Source organism: Nycticebus coucang, chromosome 7, assembly GCF_027406575.1.
Source record: "Nycticebus coucang isolate mNycCou1 chromosome 7, mNycCou1.pri, whole genome shotgun sequence".
Taxonomy (NCBI): domain Eukaryota; kingdom Metazoa; phylum Chordata; class Mammalia; order Primates; family Lorisidae; genus Nycticebus; species Nycticebus coucang.
This window is the reverse complement of record NC_069786.1, coordinates 110,720,557-110,748,405: the sequence shown is the minus strand read 5'-3', so window position 1 is coordinate 110,748,405 and position 27,849 is coordinate 110,720,557. Positions and strand designations below refer to the sequence as shown.

The following is a 27,849-nucleotide window of genomic DNA, read 5'->3' as shown; positions in this document are numbered from 1 at the left end:
GATATTCTACTCTATTTACACCCTTCTCAGAATCTCAAAGGTCATGTGCCCAAAATAGCAGTGTTACAAAAATAGATTCTAAATACTTGCAATGTATTGGATCACCACTTGGGAGAAAAGATGGTCAAAAATAGGAAACTCTCCATTGCCCAGGTTTGAGTGAAAAATAAACTTTCGTTGTACAATTCTGTGAACTTGAAATGCCTAAGGGCATGCATGGAAAAGGAATATTAGAAGCAAAGATATAAAAGAGACTTATTGAGAGCTTGTAGGTCCCTGTCTGCATGTAAAACATAATTCAACCACAGTACATGACCTTGTTAGTTTTGGAATGTTTGCAAATACACAACATAAAGAAACACAGAAGATGTATATGAGAAGTTCTTTACAAAAGTCCAGGACAGAAAGATAAACTATTAGGTAATAATTCTAAAACAAAACAAAACATACATACATGAAGTGGAGAAGAGGGTCATAGAACAGATAGTGTTAAAAGGGCATAGCTTTAAACAGAGTTAGCTGAAGTCATTAAAATCAGACTTCATCAACCAATCTCAGCAGGTTCCAGTAGTAGCAGCCTAAGAGCCTTAAAGAACTATTCCTATGAATTAAATTAGTACCCATGGAAGAGAAGAAATCTGAGGATATTGGGAATTACATATCTATAATATTATCCTGTGTTTCACAAGGAAAACAAAGCTTAAAATAAAAATATTGTAAGTACAAATGCCTTAACAAAAATAAGAGTTTGAAAAAATATGCTCTCAAATTTTATTTATTTTTTAGCCACCTTTTTTTACATAGCTCTAAACTGTAACTGTATATCTATCAAGGATGAGATTAGACTGAACATGAGGTCTTAAAAGAAACACAATACTTAGCAATTATGAATTGGGCTGCAATAAACATTCTGGTACAAATATCTGTGTTATAATGTGATTTTTGGTCTTCTGGATATATACCTAGTAGAGGAATTATAGGATCGAATGGCAGGTGTATTTTTAGATCTCTAATATTCTCCAAACATCTTTCCAAAAGGATCATATTAGTTTGCATTCCCACCAGCAATGTAGAAGTGTTTCCTTTTCTCACATCCACACCAACATCTCTGGTTTTCGGATTTTGTGATGTGGGCTGGAGTTAGATGATATCTCAAAGTAGTTTTGATTTGCATTTCTCTGATTATTAAGGATGATGAGCATTTTTTTGATTAATAAATTGTGGTATATGTACACTATGGAATATTATGCAGCCTTGAAGAAAAATGGAGACTTTATCTCTTTCATGTTTATATGGACAGAGCTGGAACATATTCTTCTTAGCAAAGTATCTCACGAATGGAAGAAAAGTTATACAATGTACTCAGCCCTACTATGAAACTAATTTAAAGCTTTTGTATGAAAACTATTACCCAAATGTAGCACAAGAATATGGGGAAAGGGGCAAGAAAGGGGAGAGGAGGAGGGAGGATGGGTGGAGGCAGGGTAATTGGTGGGACCACACCTACGGTGCATCTTAGAAGGGTACAGGTGAAACTTACTAAATGGAGAATATAAATGTCGGAACACAATAACTAAGAAAATTAGTTATTTTCTCCATGAAGTTAACCATGAAGTTAACCAGTTCAATGAAAATATTTCAAATTGGATATAAAACCAGCACATTGTACCCCATGATTGCATTAATGTATACATCTATGATTTAATAAAAAAAAAGAAAAAAAAAAGAAATACAATACTATAATTTTGAAAGGTAAGAAGTATCACTAGAATAAGTTAAGTTTTATAGTAGAAACTTTTAAAAAATATAATGCTATAAGTATTGTTACATCAAGGATAAGAAATGTCAGAGAAAAATTCGAAAAATTCAGCATACCAACAGAAAGCACAAAGACTCTAAGCAGCAACAATCCTTCCCAACATGCTTGAGAATTAGATAAGAAAATTTTTAAATGATAAAAATTATACAATAGAACAGTTTAACACTTATTTTCTTAAATCAAATTTTGTTTTCAGAACTACTTTATTTCAAACTACCACTATCAAAATCAGGTTAATATTTCTAGAATATACTAAGTGATTTATTTAACTACTCATTTTTCCAAATCTGGAAACAGTTGTATTTCCTCTCAAACTAGCTAGCCTTCAAAGCATGTTAGTTTTCTCATTGATAGTTCAAAAGTGGTGGCATTTAAAATTTATCCCCGCTCAAAAAATCCAGCTACCTACCTAAGCTGTCTACCTTTGCTTAGTTGACATAAAAAGCTAGTAACATAATCTAAAAATATTCTGTCAAGTCAGTCTAAATATGAATCAGTGAGTAAACATCTGAATACCAACAAGACAGCTTTGTGTGAAACAGATAAATTATTAAAAATAAGTTGAGCTATTTGTGTTAGTCTTTAACTCACACATTCATATACCCATATACCATTTAGCATTTTTTGTATATTTTATTGAAAATAATTTTCAAGGGCAGAACCTCTGGCTCAAAGGAGTAAGACGCCGGCCCCATATACCAGAGGTGGCAGGTTCAAACCCGGCCCTGGCCAAAAACTGAAAAAAATAAAAATAAAAATAAATAAATAATAATAATAATTTTCAAAAAAACTTTTAAAATAAACATTAAAATACAATGATTATCATGACTGAAATGTTCTTGTACTCCAGAAGTATCCACACAGCAATTTAAATATCACTTGATGAAAAAGCAAGTATTTTAATCTTTGGTTTCCATAAAATTATACATGGACTTAAGGAACTATACATGGGCTTCAGGATTAGAAATATATTCAACTGTTAAGAATATAATAAGTAACATACTAACTGCAACTAGATAGATTTAGGCTTATTGCATTAAATGCTTACAATATGACTTATATCTTCTCACTTAATCTGCTCATAGTTCTGTAAAGTAGGTGTTCCATGGTCAAGTCTACTTATCAGTTAAAAATAATACCAGTGTTGAGTTCATTTTATTACCAAAAAGGTTACACAGTATGCAAGTGATAGAGTCCAGGCAATATAATTCCACACCCTCTGAGCTCTAACAAATATCCAAAGTAAAGTTGTCATTAGTCCAGAGTCAAATATATTTTGCATTATGTTAAAATTTAATATAAATTATAACATGAATTTATATTTTTTAAGGACCTTCAAGATTCACAACTCAATTTAAAGTTGATTGTATGCCTGACTAAAAGAGGACAGCAAGTTACAGCAACATATGTGACCATCACCTGATAACAACAGTGTATTTAATAGTGAAAAAGCATAATTTGTTGTCTAACCACATTTATAAAATTCATCTCAATCACCAACCAATTCTATCAAAATAAACCCAAACTGCAGCTATGTCCTTTAGCTGTAACTGAAACAACTCTAGAACGATGGAGCTATTATAGATGGAGCTGTATCTCCTTAAAGATTTCAGGTTTCATAACATGCTATAGGAGGGATGCCTAAAATTTCAGGGCCCAGTAAAAATAATTTCTGAAGTCAAAATTTTTTCTATTGTTTCTAAAAAAATACCTATTTTATTGTTTTAATTTGTTTTATGGTCAAATACATGAAAATGAGAAAAAAATCAACACTCTTTTGGCTTCAATATTATAATAAAATTGACTCACAAATGACAGATATATGTTCTTCCATCAAGGAGACCACTGTTAATGTGTTTGTATTTATCCTTCTAATCTATCAATGGGTAAGTAGATAGAAAATGAATGGATGGATGGATTTATAACCTTTTTCTTCCTTGGTTTTGGCCTTAAGACTTTTAAGTAGTGCACTAAAGATTTCAGGCAAAAGTTTAATAAGTCACAGCAAATCTCTCAGATACATTTTTGAGACAGGTCTATGATTTGGTAAATTATTTTGGTTTACTCTATCTGGAAATATTTATGAAAAATACCAATATCAGTCAAAGGTTGTAGGACTTCTAAGTTATTATGGAAGCCACCAAAGCAAAGCACACAATGCAATAAATGTTGTTTGCATCTAATAATCTTTAAAATGTCGATTATTTATTTTACTGAAGCTCTTGCTCTAGTCAAGTGAGTAATCTATTTCTCTATCTGAAACTGCCATTTTTTACAATCCACTGTTGATTAGCAGCTGTTTACTAAGGTAAAAATAAAAGGATAGAGAATGGTCAGTATCCTGTCCACAGATTAACTCTATATCTGGTCAAAAGGCACCAGAAGTCAAAGAATTTCAAGAGTTGTAGTAAAGTTTAGAGGTCCCAGTTAGTAGGTAAAGAATGTATTAAAGATATAGTTACAGATACTAGAGGAGGAGGAAGACGATGCAGACATAAGAGACCAACATCTGCTAAGCACAGATCATGCTCCAGGACTCATGTCATGTACTATTATATACAATATACATCATTTATTTTTAAATCATTAAACCAACCAGGTAAGTGCTTTCTTTTGCATGGTCTGCTTAGGACATGGAACAAAGTCCTGCATACACTTGATAAATGTTGCCAAGTCAATGGCTGAGTGCCTAATATTGGTAATTTTCTTGGTCCTACACAATGGTAAAGATTTCAACAAGTGCAGGATCTTAAAAATAGATAACAGCACCAACACTGAGAGACATCATTTGGGACACATGGGGACATATTAAAACTTATAAAAACAAAACAGTCATTAGCACTGTCTTAGATCAATTAAGTGTAACAATGATGGAAAATTGTCCAGTACAGGAACTAATGTTGAGCATCATTCCCTTTCACTTTGGTAATAACACTCAGGTTTTTTTTCTTTTTTTTCTTTTTAAAGAAACATTCCCATATTCCCCTCTTCTATTATCATTGCAGATCAACTGATACCATTTCCATCTCTAAGGTAGGTCATAGCTTTCTGTCAATACAGTGGTCATTCTCCCAGGTCATAGTTTTCTGGGATGGCACTTAATCATATCAGTCCGTGAAACGTAGGGAGGCTTTTCACTAAATTTGTAGGAAAAAGGACTTCCATACTCTTTCTTTGAGAGTTATTGGAAAGAGACCCTCTCTTTTTTCTGGATGGTGTGGTAAAAGCAGATACAACCTAGAACTGCTCCAGCCATTTGCTACCATGAAAGATGAACTGTGAGCCTGATGATAATGCTAATAAGAAAGACAGGAAGAAAAGGCAGGCATTTAAGGTGAGGGATGTCCCAAGTACACTGATTTGATCTTTACAAGTTATTTGAATTTATTAAATTTTTACATGTTCTTAAAACTATGTACATTATGCACCAATTAAAAAAAAGCACAAAAGAAATTTGTAAAAAGAAACTAAACAGTAAAATTAGGTAGCAAGTGGTATCTTTAAGACAGTGAATCAAGCTGGACCTGAAGCTACACATACTCCTGATATTTTCAATTAATTAATTCAATGATTTTCCTTTATTCTTATAATCAATTTTTGTTGTATTAAGCATCCCAACCTACAGTGATAACGGATGGCCTAAGAGCATGGGTCAGGTGATAGTCTCTGAAATGGCCATTGGCAAAATTATTCAATAAAACCCAGTGCAAAGAAGAGCTGAAATGAGGGTCAAAGGTACAAAGAGTAAGGGTTTCTAACCACCGTAGTGTGAGTGGACCTTGCAGGATTATCAGTGCGTCTATATGCGAAAGAAAGCATAGGAGGAAATTAGGTAGGCAGCAATGAGCTTTTACTTTAAGATAAAAATATGTCTTCACACACTTGGGATAAAATTTATTAAGTGAAAACACTTATATGCATTACCTAATAGTCCATAATTATAACATTTACATGATATATATGTAATAGAATCTCCTTACTTAACTAGCTCCCTGCATGGACCACCTCCCCAAGTTGACCTAATTTTCATAGACCAGACATGCACCATAGGTACAGTACAGAGACTTGCTTACATTGACCACCTCCATATGTTGACCAGTTTCTTACAGTCCTTCAGGTTGTCAACTTACAAAAGTTCTACAGTATTTTATGAAGTCAATTGAGTATACCAATATTTAATTCAACATGTATCACTAGAAAGAGAAGAAGTCTATATTCTATATACTAGAATATAGAAGAAGAAAATAATTCACAAGTCAGTGCTTAAAATAATACTTAACGTTTTTATATAATATGTACAAGAAAAATATGTATTATTATATCAAGAGCCATTTTCACATCTAATGTGCTTATTTGTTTAAATTAAATGAGTTGTAAAGAAAAGTTCATACAAATAGGTTCTAGTTTAATGCTATGAGATAATTTAACCCCAGGAATATATTGTATTAATAAAAATCTAATACAAATAGAAAAAAGTAAAACTGTCATAAAAACAAAGACATTCAAATGAACTAAATATATACAAAAAGATCTATATAAAGTATAATGAGAGCTGTGTTATCTTCCAAATGATAAAGTGAAATATTAGTGTTGATCTATTAATATTAGACATAAATAAAGAATGGAATAGTTCACACAGAAGGTTATCTACAGTGTCTGAACTGCATAAAGCAAGTTTCAGAACAGTCTTTAAGATATGATCCGAATCTGTTCAGGAAGTGGGGATGAAGGACAGGAAGGCTTTCAAGGAACATAGGTTAACTGCAGGTCGTATGGTTAACAGAAGTATTAAAAGTGTTTATCTGTTTGGGTTATATAATGTGAGGCAAGGAGAGCATGTATTATTCTTTTTTTTTATTGTTTCAGGCTCATTAAGAGTACAAAAAATCAGGTTATACTGTTTTTCATTTGTTAGGTAAAGTCCCTCTTACAATTGTGTCCCTCTTCCAAGAAGTGTGCCATACAGAGTATGCCCTGTTCCCCTCCCTCCACTCTCTCCCCACTCCCTCATGCCTCACCCCCACCTTGAATTGATTTGAGTTTTTCCCTTATGTGGGTGTGTATTAGATTGTCTACTGGCTTTGTATTAGAATTGAGTACATTGGATTCTTGCTTATCCGTTCTTGAGATATTTTACTAAGAAGAATGTGTTCTAACTCTATTAAAAAAACAAAAGAATAAAGTTATTTTCATTTTTTACAAAATAATACCCCAATTAAACATCATTATCTCTAAACTTACAAAGTTGCCAAAAGATGTATGTAATTATGTAATATTTAGTAATTTCTCTAGAAATTAATAATCAAAACTCTTCATCCTGCCCAAATTGTGCTAATGTTTTACAATATTGCTGACAAATCAATATTATCAATATTAACATTATATCTATACAACCTTTCATAATAGAATAAAGTCCAATAAAATATATTTGTATGGTAAAGTAAATCTTACAGATACTAACAGGACATAACATAGTAGAATTTCACTTATCATCTCCAAACATTTTTTTCAATAAAAAGAAAGCTTAAAAAAAACTATATGGAAAAAAAGTTTGACATAAATCTCATTTCAACTGTATCTAGTAGCTTTGACATTGTACATTGAAAACTGATACTCATATCCATTTCTGTAACAACATTCTTTATATTTCCATTATATATAATATGTGTGCAGTCCAGGCAAGATTAAAGGTCACAGTTGTCAAGCTGATAGATCTACTTACATTTATAGAAAACATTTGCTGTTACAAATGATAGTCTGGTGATGCCAATAATACAAATAACATTTTGAACACATGCTTTTGCTTAAATGCTCTTCCTTGAATAGAAATAAGTATTTATCTAGGCTGTGGAATAAGTCTGAGGGGAAAAGATTGTGAGACAGAGAACTCACTGCCTTAGCCAATACCAAAGGTGTAAATGTTTTGGTCACATGGGCAAGTCTCTGGCACACTGATAGCGAGGTTTGGAAGTAAATGTGGTGTTTGCTCAGAGGCTCCTAGAAAATATGCATCGTGAACTACTCCAAAGGGACATTTAGCCAGAATTCAACCTCAATTTATGCCATATTTTCTTTTTACACATTTATAAAACATATACTTTATCTGTATAGAATATACAATTTTATAGCCCAGCAGGTTTCCATTATTTTAGTATTTAAAATTTTAGTATTTCTTCAGTTTTTACTGATTGTTTTAAATTGTTTTTTTTTTTCTAAACTTTAATTGGATAACTACGTGCTTACCTTGCTTATCCCTTTATATTTCCACCTAATATTCTTTATCTTCTCCTAAATATATCTTTATCAGGAATATAAAGGAATCTGTAATGTCTTCATTTTTACACTAAAAATCATTTTTACAACCCTTAAGTTTAACTGTTTTGTTTGCTATCTTCTACTTTCAGGTTTGTAACCTATTGATCTCTTTCATCTGAATGTCACTCATTTTTATTTATTTGAATTTTTTCCTTGATTGAAATTTATAGATGTTTTATGTTTCTATTATCATATTTTAATTTATTTAATTTTAAACTCTAAATTTCTAATTATTACTATTATCTCTTTTTTACCAATTTCTCTTTATTCTTTATCATAAAATCATTGTTATTTAATGATCTATTTTTAAGGGTAGCACTAAAGCTAAGGGGAAATTTTCTCTAGGAAAAGGAAGTTGGAAGCCTTTGTCCCCAAGTTTTCCTGCATCATTTTCTAAGGCTTTCATAAATCAGTCCTAATTCTTTTTATTAAGCCTTCTCAAAAAGAAAAGAAAAGAAAAGAAAAATAACAACAAAAAAACCCTAATCAAACAAAAAAGTAGATCTCACCTCAGAATATTTACGTAGTATTATGGGCTTATCAGACTGGAGGGGCATGAAGAGTGGTGATAAGCAATGGTAGCAGTTGCTCACTTCATTGTCAAGCATTCTTCTAACATAGTTCCTTTTCCATACATGTTAAGGTCATATTCCAATGTGATATTTTCAATTAATGAAATGAAATGATATTAAAGGAAGCATTGTGAAATAAGATGGTAAGGTACATAGAGAAGGTAGGCAAAGAATAAAACCCTGGCTCTCTCCTTTCCCAGGGCATCAATACTCAATGTCTTCATCCATTGCCTAACTCGTGTATTCTCAGTGAGAGCAAAATTGTCCCCTCAAGGATGTAAAATTAGTTCACAGAGGAGACTGCAACAATACTAGATATTAAAATGATTTGTGCCCTTCCAGAAGTCCAAGGTACCTGAGGCATGAGTGGCGATCAAAGGAAAAATGTTTAAGGCTGAAAAACTGGCTAGCTCATATTTGTCAGAAGAGTCTTTAAAAATGTTCTAAACTTTGGCCCTCTTCTAATACATATAACTGACTAGAAAACCAACAGACTCACCTTTCTGCAGGGATTTTCCCATTCACTCATAAAACAACTATATTTTAAGTGCCAACTATGTTGTCCCAAGCTTTATAGAATACTATGGTAAAGGGACTAGAATACTATGGTATTCTGCTAGAATACTATGGTAAAGGGACCTGGTCCTTTCCTGTAAGAAGCTGACAGCAAGTAGGAGACTCAAATAGTCGGCTGTGTAAGTGGGCAACTGCAGTATATGATTTGATGAAAAGTAACTATTACTCTTGGAATTCCACGGAAGGGGATTTATATTTATTAGGTCAAGGCTTTTTGAAGGGCATGATAACTAACAACACAGGTGCTTCAAACTCCTGAAAGTAAGACAATGAAAATGTTCAGGAGCTAAATGCACTTGATCAAATTTAGTATGGTCGGTGGAATAATATCCAAAAATTCCTTCTTTCACATATCGTTCCACTCATCAAAATGTGCCAATGTCCCCCGGTCTCTGCCATCCACTTGAATTTTTCCTGGCTTTCACTAATAGAATGCAACAAAATTCACATCTTGGGATGCAAGGCCCAGGTACTAAAAAGAGTAGCAACTTCTGATTTCTAGAAGCCAGCTACCATACTGCAGAAAATCCAGGAAATACTGCCAGAGAGATGGTGGAGAGAGGGGGCAAGGGAAGAAGGAATAGAAGGAGAGAGAGAAAAAATTTTAAAATTCTAGAGACTAAGACATCACATGGAGAGAAGGAAAAGAAAAAGAGTCTGACACACCAAGCATGTCAGAAGGGTTTCTGAAATTTTACATTCCCCAGCTGAGTGTAGCTGAGTGAGTGACCTCAGCTGAGCTACACGGAGCAGGATATTGCATAGAATTGTGAGATACAATCTAATACGCTTTTGGTTTAAGCCACTAAGTTTTGAAGAGGTCTGACTGCTGCAGTATCTGGAGTATATAGTATAGGGAAATAGAATTGAGGAGGTAAGCAAGAATCAGATCAAAAAAGTTTAATGAGCTTTGTGAAGCAGTTTAGACGCTTTACCTGTGGACAATGTGGAATCTGTGAAGGCCCTTTGGAGCAGAGCAATGCAGTCAGAATCAAGTTAGACAGGGTAGGTGCGATCTTCTCCATACAAGACACAAGCTTTATCAGATCTAAAACAAGCTGCTTCTAATGAGAGCAGGTTCAGGACAAAGGTTAAATTACCCACTGGATATCTTCTTTCTTATGATTCTTAAGGGCAATTTATTAATCCATGGATGGGTCACTGGGCTATGTGTATATGACTTAATAAAAGGAAAAAAAGATTCTTAAGGGCAGACTGTTAAGGTGGCGAAATTTTTAAATGGTTGGCTACTAAAAGCAACAATTCAAAATTATGGTCTGTCTCTGGCAAATGGATAGTAACACTTGTTACAGATTTTGTATAATAAACTGTCATAATTTTTATTTATATTTCTCTTGCCATGTTTTTTCTCAGCTAATTATTTGAAATTTTATTTTATTCTACATACTTTATTAATGTATCTTTTAACACTTTCAAATACTTTCTGACAATGCAGAATATAAATTAATGTACATTTTATTCTCTAGGTTAAAGTAAAATAGTAACATTTCTTAATTCCCTAATTTAAACTTTTTAAAGTATAATAATCTTTAAAACTTATCATGACTTAATAAAAACCTCATATGACTACATTGATTTTGCCATCTATAAATGCAAAATACTCCTTAAATAATGATTTTTTACATGCAGTATTTTCCTAATCAAAGTGATATATTTTAGGTAGGAAGTGGTGGCTCATGCCTGTCTTCCCAGCACTCTGGGAAGCTGGGGAGGGAGGATCACTGGTATTCAGGAGTTCAATACCAGCCTGAACAGGTACAAGACCCCATCTGTACTAAAAATAGGAAAAGTTAGCTGGGCATTGTGGTAGGTGCCTATAGTCCCAGCTACTTGGGAGGTTGAAATAGGAGGATCACTTGAATCCAGGAGTTTGAGGTTGCTGTGAGCTAGTCTGATGCCACAGCACTCTAGATAGGGCAACAGAGTGAGACTCTGACTAAAGAAAACAGTGATATAATTTAGCTGTCCTTTTAGACCATTAAGTTATTAAATATTAAACATTTTAAAAACTTAAAACTTATTGATATTATTTAAAATATTAATTTATTAAGACACAATAACAGTCTTGGGGTAAGTATAAAAAATAATTCCTTTTGTGTGTGTGTGTGTGGTTTTTGGCCAGGGCTGGGTTTGAACCCGCCACCTCCGGCATATGGGACTGGCGCCCTACTCCTTGAGCCACAGGCGCCACCCAATAATTCCATTTTTATAGATGAAGAAATAGAAGTTAAACATCTTGACCAAAATCATAGAAATAAATAGATTAAGTGACTTTCCCAAAGCCATACGGTCAGGATGCAACAGATCCAGGATTTGAACACAATCTTGTTGTCAGCAATATTTGTATTCCTAACCTCTATACTCTTTCCCTAAGGTTATTCATTTTAACTAAGAAATTATATTAATTAGAAAGACATATAAAGCAAACACAATAATTATTAAAAAATAAGATGCCAATCATTTCAAAATCTGACTCCTCCTCTGTAAAATGGGTAAACAATAATACCATAGTAAATAAGTTTTCATAAGGCTTGAATAAGATAACACATACATGACAGGGCTTTGGTATTGTGATTGGCTCAATTTTTCAGTAAGTGTTCATAGTGATAATTATAGTAGCATCACATTCAAGATTTAAACACAAATGTTAGCTGATTTCTCAAGAGAAATAAGCAAGCTAGTTCATAAATTACATTTGTATTGAGCCTACTACTTCAAAGTTCCATCTAAATGACTTTGTAATAAGGTAAACCAATAAAATATAAATTCTTGAGTGTGGCTCCTTGAATAAAAAGTATAACTTTTGAAATTAAAAAAAGATTTTACTTAGTATGCCCTATTCCATAGTAAAAGTCACTATTTAAATGAAAATAATCACTTTGTAAATAGGTAAAGAGAAAGAATTATGTAATTTTAAATCACTTTGGTTAAAAACCCCAAAATCATTTTATTTGAACTGTTCCAGTACCCAAATCTGACAATTAAGAATTTTCAAGACTTCTCTGTTGGTTTCTTTTTTTAATGAAAAACAAATAAATATCGAGATAACTAGCAGTGAAGATTAAAATCAATAAAATTACTTCTTTATAATAACTAAGAATAAATATAGTCAGTCTAATATATCTTTTCTATATCTAGAAAAATATTACAAATAAATTTACATTCTTCACAAAAAAGAAAAGAGTACTTTGTCATGTACTAAAACTCTAGATTTAAATGTACTTCAGTACACTCTGTACAAAAAATAAAATCTCAAAATTATTATTAGGTCTTTGAATCTGAAATATCTGATCTCAAATCAAAAGTTTAGTTTATTATATCTCAAACAAGAAGCAATACACTTAACCCAAGTATGTACATATCTAAACTATTGACACAGTTTTGCCATCTTAATGGTATTTCTTGTATGCCAGCAGTCAAGAAGCCTGGAGAGGAATTGTGATAAAATCATGAAATGCATTTCCACAACTTGTTGAGAGTTTAATATTTTTCCTTGCAAGTGGTCCAATGTCTAGAAGAAGCAATAGTCAGTTGGTGTAGGGTCGGGTGAATGTGTTGAGTGACCGATAGTTTCCAAGCCCATTTTCTGTAGTTTGAGCAGCTTGTGTGTGTGACAGTATTGTCTTGTGAGAGAATTGGCCTCTCTCACTTGGCCAGTCTCAGCTCCAATTGGCCTCTCTCAATTGGCCAATCTTAACTGCAAGCATCTTCCTTATTTTGTCCAATTGGTTGCAGGAGACATCCGCTGTAATCAATTGACCAGGTTTCATGAAGCTATAGTGAATAACAGCAGTGCTGGACCACCAAACAGATACAATTAGCTTTTCTTGATCAATATTTAGTTTTGGACTGTGATTTAGTACTTCCTCTTTTTCTAACCATTGTGCCCAATGCTTGCACTTGTCGAAAAGAATTCATCCATTTTCTATCACACGTAATATTATATGGTGTAGACAAATTCTCTTCTGATTCTTGTTTATTTAATGCAGAACCCATCTATCCAGCTTCTTTACCTTGCTGACTTATTCAAATGGTCCAAGACTGCTGGAATAATGACATCGAACCTAGCCACTAATTCATGCATAAATTGAGATGGATTCACTTCCACTACAGCTTCCAGCTCATCATCATCCTTTGTCTCAGGTTGCTTGTATGGCTCATTTTCCAGACTAAAAACATCAGAAGAAAATTTTTCAAACTATCTATGTACTGTGCATTCATTAACCACACTTCCCAACACTACGCCGCTATTTCAAGCTGTCTGACCTGCATTGGTTCCATGATGTCACTCAAATTCAAAAATAACACAGATTTTTGACTTACCTATGGTTTTACAAAACTTTCCCTTTAAAATTTTGAAAGATAATCACAAGCCAAAATATATGTATGAATGTATCTTCCCAATTTAAAAAAAGCATTAAACTGAAATGTCAGAGATATCAACTGTCAAACTTAGTACTTAAGGAAATCAAACATTTCATACTTAATAACCTAATATCAGTAAGAAATTGTGATAGAGCCTTCTCTCAATCACTCTCTTTAAATACACAGAGCAGGTTTTAAGACATACTATATTCAGCTTCCTCTGAAGAGAATGTGGGGTAGTATCACATCAGTTCCTTGACAATGTTTAAATAAGTGTTCAGAGAACAAGCCCAAATTATGTTTTCCTCCCCTCTCATACCAGCACAACAGTCAACACATAAGACTTCTGTAACCCCAAAGTATCCCCACCAGCAAGTAAACAATCAGTTCTGCAGCTGACACTCGGTAGGTGTTGGTTCCAATTCAGTTCTGACACCATCTACCCAGAGACAGCATCAGATCCCATAGGGTCAGGACTTGGTCACATGAGACTGCCCCCTCCTTTACATAAGTCACAATCTAGACCTTGGAAACTTTTGACCAACTGGTTTCAAGTTGAGGTTTCCACAACCCCCTCTATGAAAGGTGCAATTAATTTGCTACAGCAGCTCACAGAACTCAGGGAAACAATTATATTTACTGGTTTAGTGCAAAGGGTATACAAAAGATACAGGAGATGATTTGTAAGGAAAAGTCATGGACAGCGGAGCAGAGCTTCCATACCCTCCCCCTAGGTGCGCCATTCTCCAAGAACTTCCATATGACAGGTGTCTGGAAGCTCTCTCCAAACCCCAAACCCAAACTTTGTTCTTTTTTTTTGAGACATGGTCCCCAAGGGTAGTCTACAAGCTTCTTGGGTTTTTATGTACATTTCATTACATTAAGAGTATGAAGAGTATGGAGTGGGATGCTCTCTGGAATGCAAGTCCTATGATCTACAACTAAAAAAGCTGGGAAGTATTAGAGGCCTGCTTTGGGAGTAGGGGAAAGGAAGGCAGGACAAAGTCAGAGAAATTCTGTTTCTTGTGGCCTATTCCTGAGGCCTAAAGCACCAAACATTATAAGCGATGTAACGAGTGATACAGAAGTTATAAACTAGGAACTACAGACAAAAACCATGAAACAGATTAGATACATAGATTGATTGATTTCTGTGTATATGTATATCATAACATCACAGTAAGAAAATATTAAGAAGAAAAGCTAGGAAATTAAGATGTAGTTGTATTTGTTTTTCAACAGTGATATGTTGGTTGCTTAGGTTTCCTTAAGCATAACTAAAACAAGTGTAGGCAAATTCTTTCTACTGCTAGATCACAATTTTTCAGATAGTTAATATAATCAGTTTAAGAAACATTAAATATTATTATTACTAAAGCAAGTTAAGTGTTACCTAATTTCACCTCAACTTGTTAGGCTCCTTAAACAATCATTGATATTATCCTGATTTAACATGACAGATTGAAAGTTATAAAACTAGTCAATAACCTCTATAAGAACTGTCAAAGATCAAGGTTACCTTAGAAAGGTTTAGTAGATCTTCATGTTGAAATCAGAAATATAAATACCATTTTTTTTCTGTGGGGAAGGTCTCTCCCCTTCTCTAGGATTACCCATGTCTTTGTATAAAAAGAGATTACATTTTGTATCATGAACATTATGACTCATTCAACTTGACATGCACACCATTTAAACATGATTGCTCCTCTCTTGATGATGCTATGGTGTAATTAGGACAAAGGGATGTTAGGAAACTGGGAGATCCAAATCATCACTCAGTCAAATGCTACTTTTTTTCTGAAGAAGACATCCAAAAAAAGAACACTCTGGATAAATACAAACCATTTAATCTCCACCCTTAGAAGTGATGGTGAAATTCCTTTGCCCTGTTCCCTCCAGCCCCACCCAGAACCTAAAGTATCACCAACCTTCCCTCATCCATTTCTTCTACGTCCACAATCAATGAATAATTAGATCATCAGGTTGTGCTAGTCAAAGAAGTATGGAAATAAACAGCTCTCTCCCTCTCTCTCTCTTTTATTCTCAACATTTACAAAATATATTAGGCATGTAATACACAACTATTGAATTAATAAAATCCAGGGGAAAAATCATGTTTTTCTCAATTCATGACTAATTAACCTCCTCTCACATAAAGCTGAAGTTTTAGCAATATGGCCCAATCATATTTATTTGCCTTCATTAAATCAATGACTTTCCTTTTCATTGCTGGTCTGATTGGAAAAGGGAGGAAATTTTTATTACATTTTACCATTCCATGCTCCATATCCGTGACATTCACATGTCAAAGTTCCCTGGAATGCCTAAATTTCCTTCTCACATATTCTTCATCATTAAACATTCCTAAGCCTATAGATTCATTCCAAAATAGACAACATATTCTAAATTTATATTTTTCATTTAGTTTCCCCACAAAAGCATTCTTCAAGTTTGTCATGTGTATTCTTGCTCACCAAAGGGAGAATATGGAATATAATAGCCGGGAAAATCTGTTTGGCTGGTAGTAAATGGAACTGGGAGATGGATGGAGTAAAAACTCAGGTGTCAGATTAGTAAGTTCATGGTAAGAAGTTAACTGGCTGTGAAAATTCAGAATCAAATTGAGAAGGCCAAATGGGAGAGGAAAAGGCAGAAGAATCATGAATCCACTAACATTCTTAGATATACTTAAAACCAATTTTCTGGAAACTGGGAGGAGAAAGTCCATATGAGAATGGGGTAGTGACTGTTCACGTACAGACAAGCAAGAGTAAGAAACTCAGAAAGCCAGGTAGGTAAGTCAGGTGTGTTAAAGGTTCCTCTTTTATACATTCTCAATGAAAGAACTGGCTTCATTCATCACATGACAAAAGTAACTGTCAGAGTTACCGTGAAAGCAGGGTTGTAGCTACAGAGGACACCAGTATGGCACATGTTATACGTTCTCTGTGTTCTGTACCTTGTATCAAGAAAACACAAAGGCGCTCTAGCTAAGGGATGGGGATATATTTTGTCTTAATATCTGAAAGTGAAAAAGGATAAAATACATTCAAGTCAAAGGACAAATGAGCTAAGACAGGAGGAACACATGAAAAGATTTCACCGAATCTAGATGAAATGAGTTCAGAGGCAAAGGGAACAACAGAACCAGAAAGACAGGTTGGGAAGAGCCAAATATGTCTTGAGGGTTCAGGAAATAATCAAAGATTTTAAAGCAGAAATAAAGTATTTCTACTTAATTTTTAGAAAGATTACTATGAAAGTAGTAGGGAGGATCAATTCCAGTTGTAGGAACGAATCGAGGTAGAAAAAATAGTCAGAAGCTCTTGGGGAGGCCAGTGTGGTAGATGATAGACTTTGACAGCACTGAATGACTGGATTCCTCATTTTGGGTACAGATTACAGAGGCTTCACTGCCTGATGGATGTGGTACATATTGGTGAGAAAAACTTTTAAAGATTCACAAGTCATTTTAAGTGACGACATGAATAATAATGACATTCTCTAGAATGGGAGAAAGAAGGTGAGGATGAAGAGAAAGGGAATGGCCGAAAAAGAGAATTGGCTTAAAGACCTATTAAATTTTAGGTGCTCATAAGATACGCAACTATAAATGTTCTATTTCATGAGGTATTCTGAATTAATAGTTTTATCTTGGGAGAATGTCAGTAATATTAAATTAAAGTTGAATTCAGAACATAAATATTGCTATACATGTTGGGTATATAAGTCTAATAAAAAAATTTATTATTTTCTATTATAGATGTACTATTTATTTAAAAAAATGAATGACATAAAACTAACATGATATCATTTTAGTTAAAGAACTATAAGAAATTACCGAAATTGGGACGGTGCCTGTGGCTCAAAGGAGTAGGGCACCGGCCCAATATGCCGGAGGTGGCGGGTTCAAACCCAGCCCCGGCCAAAAACTGCAAAAAATAAAAGAAATTACTGAAATTGATATCAATGCAAGCACTGATGTTTACAATGCATTCCCATTAAAAAAATAAATTATGGAATCACATTCCACATTCATTAACTGTATTGAAGACTATGTTTTGACATGTTTAGTTGAAACACTCAATTGTAATAACAGAAATTACTAGAAATACTGATTACTTATACTTTACCAAGTCTTGCGAACTCCACTTATTTAAAGACAATAATGAATATATGTATGAGCATGATGAAAGCTAAAATACTAAATAAATTATTAAAGAGAATAAGAAGCATATTGGTACTTGTCCTAAACCACCTTCTCTGATAAAGACTAACATTTACTTTGAACTTCAGTTTTATTTCCTATTACATAATAGGCAATAGAAAATATAAGTAGCTAAAGAAGTAGCTATAGAAAGGCAATAGAAAACATAAATAGCTAAAGAAGAAGTTGAAGTGAGAGATATTCCCTAATTATTTGGAATATTATTAACACATTGTCATTCCATAAAAATAGACTTGCCTAATCACAAGAATATACTCCAGAGGAAGTTTTATATGAAAACGAAATGTCTTGATTTTTCAAAAACTGAAATTATGTTCTAAGGGAGACAAGCATAGTTTCATTTTTTTACCAACCCTAGTTAATAGGTAGGACTTTTATGCATTGTTGGTACTATATATAATTGCTACATATAATTAGATGTCCAACAATGCCTTTCTGTAGGTCACTGTGGTTATTACTATAGATCTAGATAATTAAAAGAGAATGAAAAATGGTTATAGTCCCAGAAGGGCAACTGTCGGTCTCTTATTGGGTCTATGAAACTCTGGAATTGAAAATGCTTTGTGCATCATCTGTGACCAATGAAAAAGCCTTTCTATAATTTTACCTGTGAGTTGACTTAAAAAAAAAATGAGAACACTTTCTGAAAGATGACAGCTGCTCAACAAACTAAATAAACTTTAGTTATGTCTAAATAAACGAAAGTTGAAGAGAGATATATGCATCTAATCTAATTAGAAGGTGTATTTATTCATGGAACACACCTCAAAACATAAATACCTAATAAAAAGGACATTTACAGTTACCATAAATGTATGTAGTCTTCCTTCTTAAAAGTTAAGGGCATAAATATTATTATTTAGTGGAAGCTAACTGAATATCTTACACCTTTGAAAGTAAACTATAATCCAGCAATATTTATATTTATATTACAGAATATGTTTAAATCATTCTGCACAGTACTTATAAATAATGATTAAAAATATTTTAATTGTCTATAATTATTATCTTCCTAAACAGAATTTTGTTGAAGCATCAAGGAAGCCTTTTACTCTGAAATTCAAAACTTAAATACGTATTTTACGCTAATATGTTGCTGATTATTTAGGATATAAGCATCCTAAAAATTGTAACATAATTTCATATTATTATAAAAATCTATAGTTATGATAAAGATTTCACATTTAATTTTAAAAATCACATTTGAAATATAACAATTTTGGGAAACATACATAATTTAATTTTTTACACTAAAAGCTATTTAATCACCATATTTCTCATGTTTGGTCATAATGTAATGAAAAAGACATTGGAAACTAAGAAGTGGGGAAGGTGGGAGAGATGAGAAGGATAAAAACTTAACTATTGGGGCAATTTACACTAGTAGGTGATGAGCACACTAAAAGCCCTGAATTCAGCATCATACAATCCATCCATATAACAAGAACGCTTATATTTACAAATATTTGAAATAAAATTATTTTTAAAAGGTTGATTTTAAAACAAAGAGAAAACATCATGATTAAAGCAGAAAATCTCATGGTCAGATTTACATTTTTAAAACATTTGCTTGGCTATTGTGAAGTCAGTTAATCATTAAGGGGAAAGGTGGGGTAAATTAGGAGGCTTTTTGCATGAATGTGAGAGATGACCTGAGTAATAATACAGATTACAGTAATAATACAGGGAGAAGTGGAAAATTATTAAATATATTCTGGGGGCAGGACATATCAGACTTACTGGCATATTTAACAGTGATAAATGCAGGATGAGAGAAGGAGGAATCAAAATGACTCCCTGCATTTTAGCTTGTGTAAGGTCACACTGGGTAGTGCTTTTGCAAAAATGGGGAAGATGAGGAGACGACCAGTTATTCAGGGAGAGGGGGAACAAAAGTTCTTTTTGGACATGATAATTTTGAGAAGCCTAGTAGATATTGAGGCTTGGAGTGATTTGAGGCTAGAGATTTCCATTTTATGGAAAGCATTAAAGCCTGGGGATGAACAATAACCTGAGAAAGTGTAGAACTGAAAAGATGAAGCTGTTAGATTGAGTCTAGGGGCAATCTATCAACCAGAAACCTGTCTGAAAAGAAGCATTTACCGAAGATTCTGAGGAGCGTGAGCCTGGGAATAAGCAGGAGTGCCAAGACCATGCAAATTATGGGAATCGGGAAAGGAGAAAGCAGGCGTGGTCAGTTGAAATGAGTGTAGCGGAGAAGTGAAGAAAATGAGAACTTACACATATGTGACTCTGGGTGGCAGACACATGGCTGATGACTCAGAGGCAAAGAAAAAGCATGAATCCTATGTACTCAATTTTGATATGAGGACAGTTAATGACAATTAAGGTTATGGGGGGGAAAGCAGAAAGAGGGACGGAGGGAGGGGAGTGGGGCCTTGGTGTGTGTCACACTTTATGGGGGCAAGACATTATTGCAAGAGGGACTTTACCTAACAATTGCAATCAGTGTAACCTGGCTTATTGTACCCTCAATGAATCCCCAACAATAAAAAAAAAAAAAAGACACATATTAAAAAAAAAAAAGAAAAAGAAAAAGGGAACCCGACTGAAGGGTAAAATAGTAAGAGGAATTGGACACTGCTCATTCAGTTCTCACTTTTGTTAACTGCTTCAGTAAAAATGAACAGGGTATGAAGAAATAGCGTAAGTTTGATGGGGATTTCCCTGGACAAGAAAGGATTTTTAAACTGGGGGGAGTTAGTGGACATTTTCTATGCTAATGAAAGCATCCTATAAAAGTAGTAGAAAGTCATCCACCCAAATGAGATTTTAAAAACTATCTTAACTAACCTACTTTAAAATCCTTCAGGTTCTTTGACTTATGAAGTTACACTCTGTAAAAATGTAAATTACTGAGACATTAAGAACTTTTAAATTATCTGGACTTTGATATGCATTTATTTTATTATGACCTTATTAGAAAAACAAAGTAAAAATATATTTTGATAAATCTGTTTTACCAGAGAAATAATATCATTTAAAAAATTATGTAATTATTTTAATTGATATCATTAAAAAATTATGTAATTAAATACAATCTAATTAATTACTTTAAGTTTAAAGCAATTATGCTAGGCCAAGCTTTATAGGGCTCAAAAGATTTTGGCCCAAACACTAGTCATGTAGTTGTGTGTTACTGGCAAAATTGTAGGTCAAACTGTAAAAATGGAGATTATTTCCTCAGTATTGTTCTTTAAAACAATGTGTGGCTTATTCACTATAGTAATTCGCCTTTGAGTTAACCAGGTCTTATAAGAATTCTTTCTCTGTGATTCTCAAGGTATCTAAGCCCTGTGTGTGTGTATGAGAGAGAGAGAGAGAGAAATAATAACTGCCTTACAGAAATATAAAAGGCAGAGATAGTATGTATAGATCAACTGAATCCTGGCTTTTATAGATTCTCAGTAAAATATTATTATTGTATTCTTTTCTTTAACACTGTAATTACTATTTTTCCTATATTTTTTAATTTAAGGAACCAATACACAGTTACTAAAGAACTTTCTTTCAACTGATAGCAACTAACATTCAAACAAAAATAAATAAATTCATGATTACAAAGAAGTTTGTTTCTAAATCTCTATCAGCCAGTTGTATTTGTTGCTGTGATGTAATTAAAGACAAACTAAGGTGATAATATATAGTTGTGATAAACAGAATTCCTGTCAATGAAAATTAATGTTATAAATATGGAAGGAAGATTATCCTTCAAGTGTCCGAAGTTCTTATTTCAGATCAAAAGAATCACAAAGTGAAATTGTAGATGATGCACTATTGGCATAGCTTATGCAAAAGATACCATGTAGAATTCCAATCAAGAGACACTGAAAGAAAATGTCATGATCTTGCATCAAAAGACAGGCATATGAATACACAACAATTGTTTTAAGTTAAAATAGAACACTAATTTATGAATGCATCATTTTATCATTCCCTTTATTAATAGATCTTTTCAATTCATTATCTCACCGATTTGGTCATGACAGATACGATTGTATCTGCTATGCTTTTAGGGGATATACAATAGGCAATATTTTTGCTCCCAGAAAATGGTCTCGAAAATAAAGTGTAGGTAGTTGATTATACACACCACACAATCATCAAGAACAGAGGAAATTTTGCAAAGGAAAAATAAAATAATAACCACAGGTAAGGTTTGTCTATGCATATTCTCCACAGAAATAAATTTCTCAAAAAATTAAATAGCACTATAAATTTTATAAGATTTAAAATAAGTTTTTCCATGAATATAAATATGCAGATTCATAATACAATGTATTTTAATAACTTCCAATAATAATAAGTTTTGTTTTGAAGCCAATGTGACCATAGATCACAAAATTTGGGTCCTCAAAATAAACAAGTTAAAAAAAGATATATTACTGGGGAAAAATATATTGGTTAAATTGATAAGTAAAATAAACAAATGAACTACATAGTTCCTGAGATCATACCTTTAAAATAATCTCTAAAGAAATTTCTCTAAAAATGATTTATGCATTATTTTAAGCCAGAACTCCAACCTCTAAAATAAAAATACTTAATAGTGCACTTAGTCTGTACTGCCACCAAGTGCCTAAACCAATTTCTTTTATGACTTTTGTAGCAGTTATTATAAGCAGATTCTTTCACGGCTATGAGAAGCAATTCTGAAACCAGCTAAGAGCAAACCACTTTGATCATGAATGGCTGTAAGAACTCCTCAACTTAGACATGACAACAAAATCTCAAAGGCATTAATGAAACATTAAGAATCCTACCAGCATACTGGAAGTTCATGAAGTCTGAAAATGTTATTCAGCTTATACTCAAATTTTGCTGGATAAAGATTTTCCTTAAATAAATTCAGATCTGGACTTGGCTGTGTATCTGTGGGAAATTCTGAATCCTGGGTAAAAAATATAAAGCAAAAAGTCTGTGTTAAATATTCAAACCACTGTTCATATAAATACTCTGACTTAATATTAACTTACATTACACATAAACATTATTATTATATTCTCCCAGCACTTACTTAAGTCCTTCATTTCCCATTAAAGTTTTGAGAAAATGCAAGGAAGATAAAATTTTAAATTAGGCACATATCTATTTACATAACCAATTTTTTCTAAGTTGCATGCTACAAGTTTAAAATGTCTTAAAAAGTCTCTTTTTTCATTGTTGTTGTCTTATATATTGGTCAACTATCTTTCTTCAATAAATTTTCCAACTTCAACAGCAACATCAGCAAACTCTGTGGTAATTCTTAACCCCATTTGTTCTCCACAAAAGAAAGAATAAAAGCACTATTATTGAGTAACAAAACAGCATTTGCTAATTGATTAATTCTTGTTATTTTCTTTAAATCCAAGGACACAAGACTCATTTAAATCCACTTACTAAAGAAAAAGTATTCATCATAATCATTTTAAAACACATACATTAGAATCTGCATCTGCCATTGGTTGGTCAGCTCCCTCCCTACCAAGCAATCTGTAACTAAAAGTCAGAAATCATTTTTTGTCCATGTGAAAGTAGTCTTTCTTCAGTGAAAAGAAGACACGCTATAATAGGTATTTACCACTCAACAATGAATAGATTAATTGATTAACTCTACCTAAAAAGGAAGGAATTGGACTCTCACACTTATTTCTTTAAAATTGCACTTAGAGATTAAGCATATCATGCATTCTTGCATCATTAATTTATTTATTCAAAAGATATTTATAAGTGCCATTTTACCCCAACATTGTTTTTGGCCCAAGGAATACATCAATGAACAAAGCAGATAAAATGTCTTGTCATTATACAGGTTACATTCTAAAACATTCTTTAATATACCCTCAGAGCCAAAAATGATAAAGCCAATTTTCATAAATGAAATAGTATTTACTTATTTAGAAGCAAAACATTTTCATCTAGGAATTTTGTGCATTTCATAATACTACAAAAAAATTACTCACTAGCTGCATAAAATTACTATAACACTTCGGTTTAATAACTTAATTTGTTTTGTCTCTCTCAATTTTTACAAAATTTGGGTCAATATCCAATTATCTGTCCTCTATTTTTTATTTAACATTACTGCATTTTTATTTCATTTTCTTTTGTAATAGAATTATAAATGCCAAATTTTACATAACATTCAGTTATTTTGTCTCTCTTATGGTTATTAATGTTATGAAAAGAATTTTCTATCTGTAAATCTGCATTTTAATGATTATTTCCCTCCAGCACAGTTTTATAAGTGTAAAAAAATAAATAAATAATTCAAATAAATATTTTACAAAAATATCATATGTCTTCACAAATTGCTCCTCAAAAAGGTACACCAATTTATTCTCCTGCAAGCAACATAGTACTGTGTGCAATTCACCATTTACTAATGGTATATACATACACACATGCTCATACACACACACGTAATCTATTCATTCAACAGTTTCCTTTGACATCTATTATTAAGTATCTGTTTCATGACAGGCATCATTTCATTTCTTATAATATATCACTAAACAAAATAGATAAACTTTTCTCCTTTGTGGAGCTTACATTCTAGCAGGACTAATACCCAACAGGATAAAATGAATAGACATATAAATTAAATTTGTAAGGTGAAAAGTCTATGGGAAACATGATTGCCAATTTGTAAACAATTGATTATATTAAACTTTTAAAATATTCATTATTTCTTTACTGTACTTCATTGTTTTCATTGCATATTTATGCCTTTGTCCATTGTTCTATTGTTGTGGTGATAGTTCATTTTAATGATGCGGCTACAATTGGAAATGGAGGGAGGGGTGATAACTACAGCCAGGTGGATAAGAATCCAGTCTCATGTAACATTTGGGCTACACAGAAATACCTGAAATCATAACATTATCTACAGCAATTTTTATAAGTATTGGTTAATCAATCATTACATAAAAATAGTAAAATGAGGCAGATGAGATAAAATTATCAATAATTGCAGATATTATGATTACATTGATGGATGTTGATTGGTAAATAGATGTATGTGTGCATGAAGCAAAAAAAAACTATAAAGAGGTCAAATTACCACAGATGACTATATCTGACAAATTACAAAAATGTGCAAATCTCACATATACAATGAATGAACAGAAGATACAAAGGAAAAACATTTCCATTAACTTTAGCAACATTAAGATGTAAAATACCTACCAGAACTGTAACATGAAGAGTGCTAAGTTTAAAGAAAGAAAACTATATTTTATTCAGTGATATAAAGCAAAGTCTGATTAATATAGTTATATTTCAGGACTCAGTCTGTTAAATGCCTTAAAAGTTTGATTTAAATATTTAATTCAAGTAAAAATTTCAATGTGAATTGAGGGGCTTAACTTTTGCAGCAGCTGGTTTTGCTTACTCTAATCAATATTGTTGGGAAAAGATAATTAATCATTGGCATTTGCACTGATTTTTAAAAATATAAGGTTAAAAGATGAATGTTTTAAGATAGGTTTCAAAAATATAAAAACCACATTAAAACAGATTTTAATGTATTTTTTTCTTTGTCTAAATTCACCACATACAGAGGTATTTAACAGAAATAGAGGAGTTTTTTCCAGGCTTATGTGCCCTCAATATTTCATTCATCACTCAAGTGGTCCATTACATGCTGACAAATTTCACACATCGCTACCTAAGAATGACTGACAGCTGACATTATCAGCAAGGCTTGATTGAGCTAATTGACATTCACAATCTAAGTATGAAAATGAGACTGAGGGGGAAAGTCTTCCTTACTCATGTGTTTTTTCAATTCTTGACCTTTATGTTTAGTTGCATTATTGGGACTTCAGATAATAGGAAGAAGGATTATACTTGCAAAATGCTTTATCCCAAATGTATTTAAGCACTTTTTATTTAGTACTCCCAAGATATCTAATCATTCTTTAAAGTTTCAGCTTTATATGATTATACAAAAAACTAAGCAGTTTTAGTGTATTTTAAAGCTATCACTAAGGCATTCTTTACCTTGACCCATATCAAATTAGACTGAAGCAAAAAAAAAAAAAAATAACAAAAATTAAATGTGTAACTAAATTATAAATTATCACTTGGGACTTCCACAAGCTTATAACATTCAAAAATATATTTCTAGACTAAACTGCATGCCTGTGTCACGACTAATAGAACAGCCCATAAAGTAGTCAGTAAACATGTAAAAAGGTTCAGCCTCACAAATAACAAAATAAATACAAATTTCTAATAAAATAACAAGATGTCATTCATTAAAAACTGGTAAATCATATTTCTAATGAGAAAGTTAGAGACTTGCATTGATACAGGTGTTGTCATATACTTCTGGTAGTTAAATAAATTAATATCAACTTTCTAGAAAGTAATTCAGCAACGTGTATCAAACATATTTAAAAATGCACAAATACCTTCTATCGGTAAGTCCACTTAATACAGTCTAAGAAAATATTCAAACTAATATACTAAGACATATACATTTTATGTGGACCACTCATCATCTGAACACGTAAATTTCAAGAAACACGTAAATTTCAAGAAAAAGAGAGTTTTACAGAATCAGAGAGTACCATGCATCCAAGTGATAGAATGCCATTTTCCGAAACACGTAAATTTCAAGAAAAAGAGAGTTTTACAGAATCAGAGAGTACCATGCATCCAAGTGATAGAATGCCATTTAACTATTAATAATTATATTCATGAATAACATTTATGGACGTAGAAAAGTGTCCATATAATATAGAAGACATATGTATAATATAATTATACATACAGGTACATACAAGTAAAAGAACACGTATCTGGACATTAATAGCAACTAATTCCAAATGCTTTTTATTTGATTTTGTATTCATTTCTGCATTTTCAATTTTTTTATAAGGAATTAATATTAACATTTAGAAATGCATAGTAGTTAATATGTGTATGATATAGAAATAAAATATTTTAAATAAGACAAACTAACTTAATGGTTTATTAATTTAATATGCTTTTTCTTTTAGCATAAATGTACTTTGCCACTTTTTTATCATTAATGGGCTACATAATTATACACTCTATTTGGACCCATACCTCACATAGACTTTTCTATCATTTCTTGGTAAAATCTATGTGGAGGAGTAATCAGATATTTCAAATTGCATGTTCCACTGATGATTCCTAATTACATGAGAACACAATTATACATAAATTCCAATTGTATTAATTAATAAACATATACATTAGAAGAATCATGATGCCATATAATTTTATAAACCTCTTCCCTCTTATTCAATAAGAATATGCTTATAATCTTACTAGTGTCAAAACCCAGCAAATAACACTGATTTCAGCTCCTGGCATTCTCTTAAACTGAGACCAATTTAGCATTGAGAAGTTTAATAATTAATATTAGGCCAGTCTACAAATGTTAGTGCTCAGCCCTCTTGAACTCAGGTGCAGTCAGGTGATTTACCTGAAAAACAAAATGTGAGCTAAAGCACCATGTGGCAATTTTAGAAACACGCTTGAAGTGCCAGCACATTCGTAGATCCTTCATTCTCTTTCCCTCAGGACATGAAAGTATGCGTCAAGGACCCCTATCAAGCTATGCTTCTGAGTGACTATGACGAGCAGAACCCTTTCCTGACCCACAACGGCCGTGCTGGGTGAGGGAGATATGTTTTACTGTTTTACCCACTGAGATATAGAGATGTCAACATTTCAAACTGGGGAAGACAAGACCATACATCATGAGAAGTTGGGAGGTCTCATGCTCTATTCTCATTATCAAAGTCAAGATATCCTATTATGTTTGTAATCCCCAGGTAAAATATGCACTTCAGTAATGTTCTGATGCTTCCTTCATTTAAAAAAAATTACTACAACAGCAGCCTTAATAACTTGTGTTACAAAGCAGAGAATGATGTCTATGTCCTTCTCTTGCACAGACCTTTTCTGAGAAA

General features: G+C 32.6%; 1 protein-coding gene across 1 annotated transcript in view; it reads right to left on the bottom strand.

Annotated features, from left to right (window-relative positions):
• SPAG16 (sperm associated antigen 16) overlaps positions 1-27,849 on the bottom strand; it is a 996,461-nt gene that overhangs the window by 817,169 nt on the left and 151,443 nt on the right. The window contains exon 10 of the mRNA XM_053597632.1: positions 22,681-22,808. Coding sequence (XP_053453607.1) covers positions 22,681-22,808 — 128 coding nt within the window. The remainder of the gene's footprint in view (positions 1-22,680; positions 22,809-27,849) is intronic.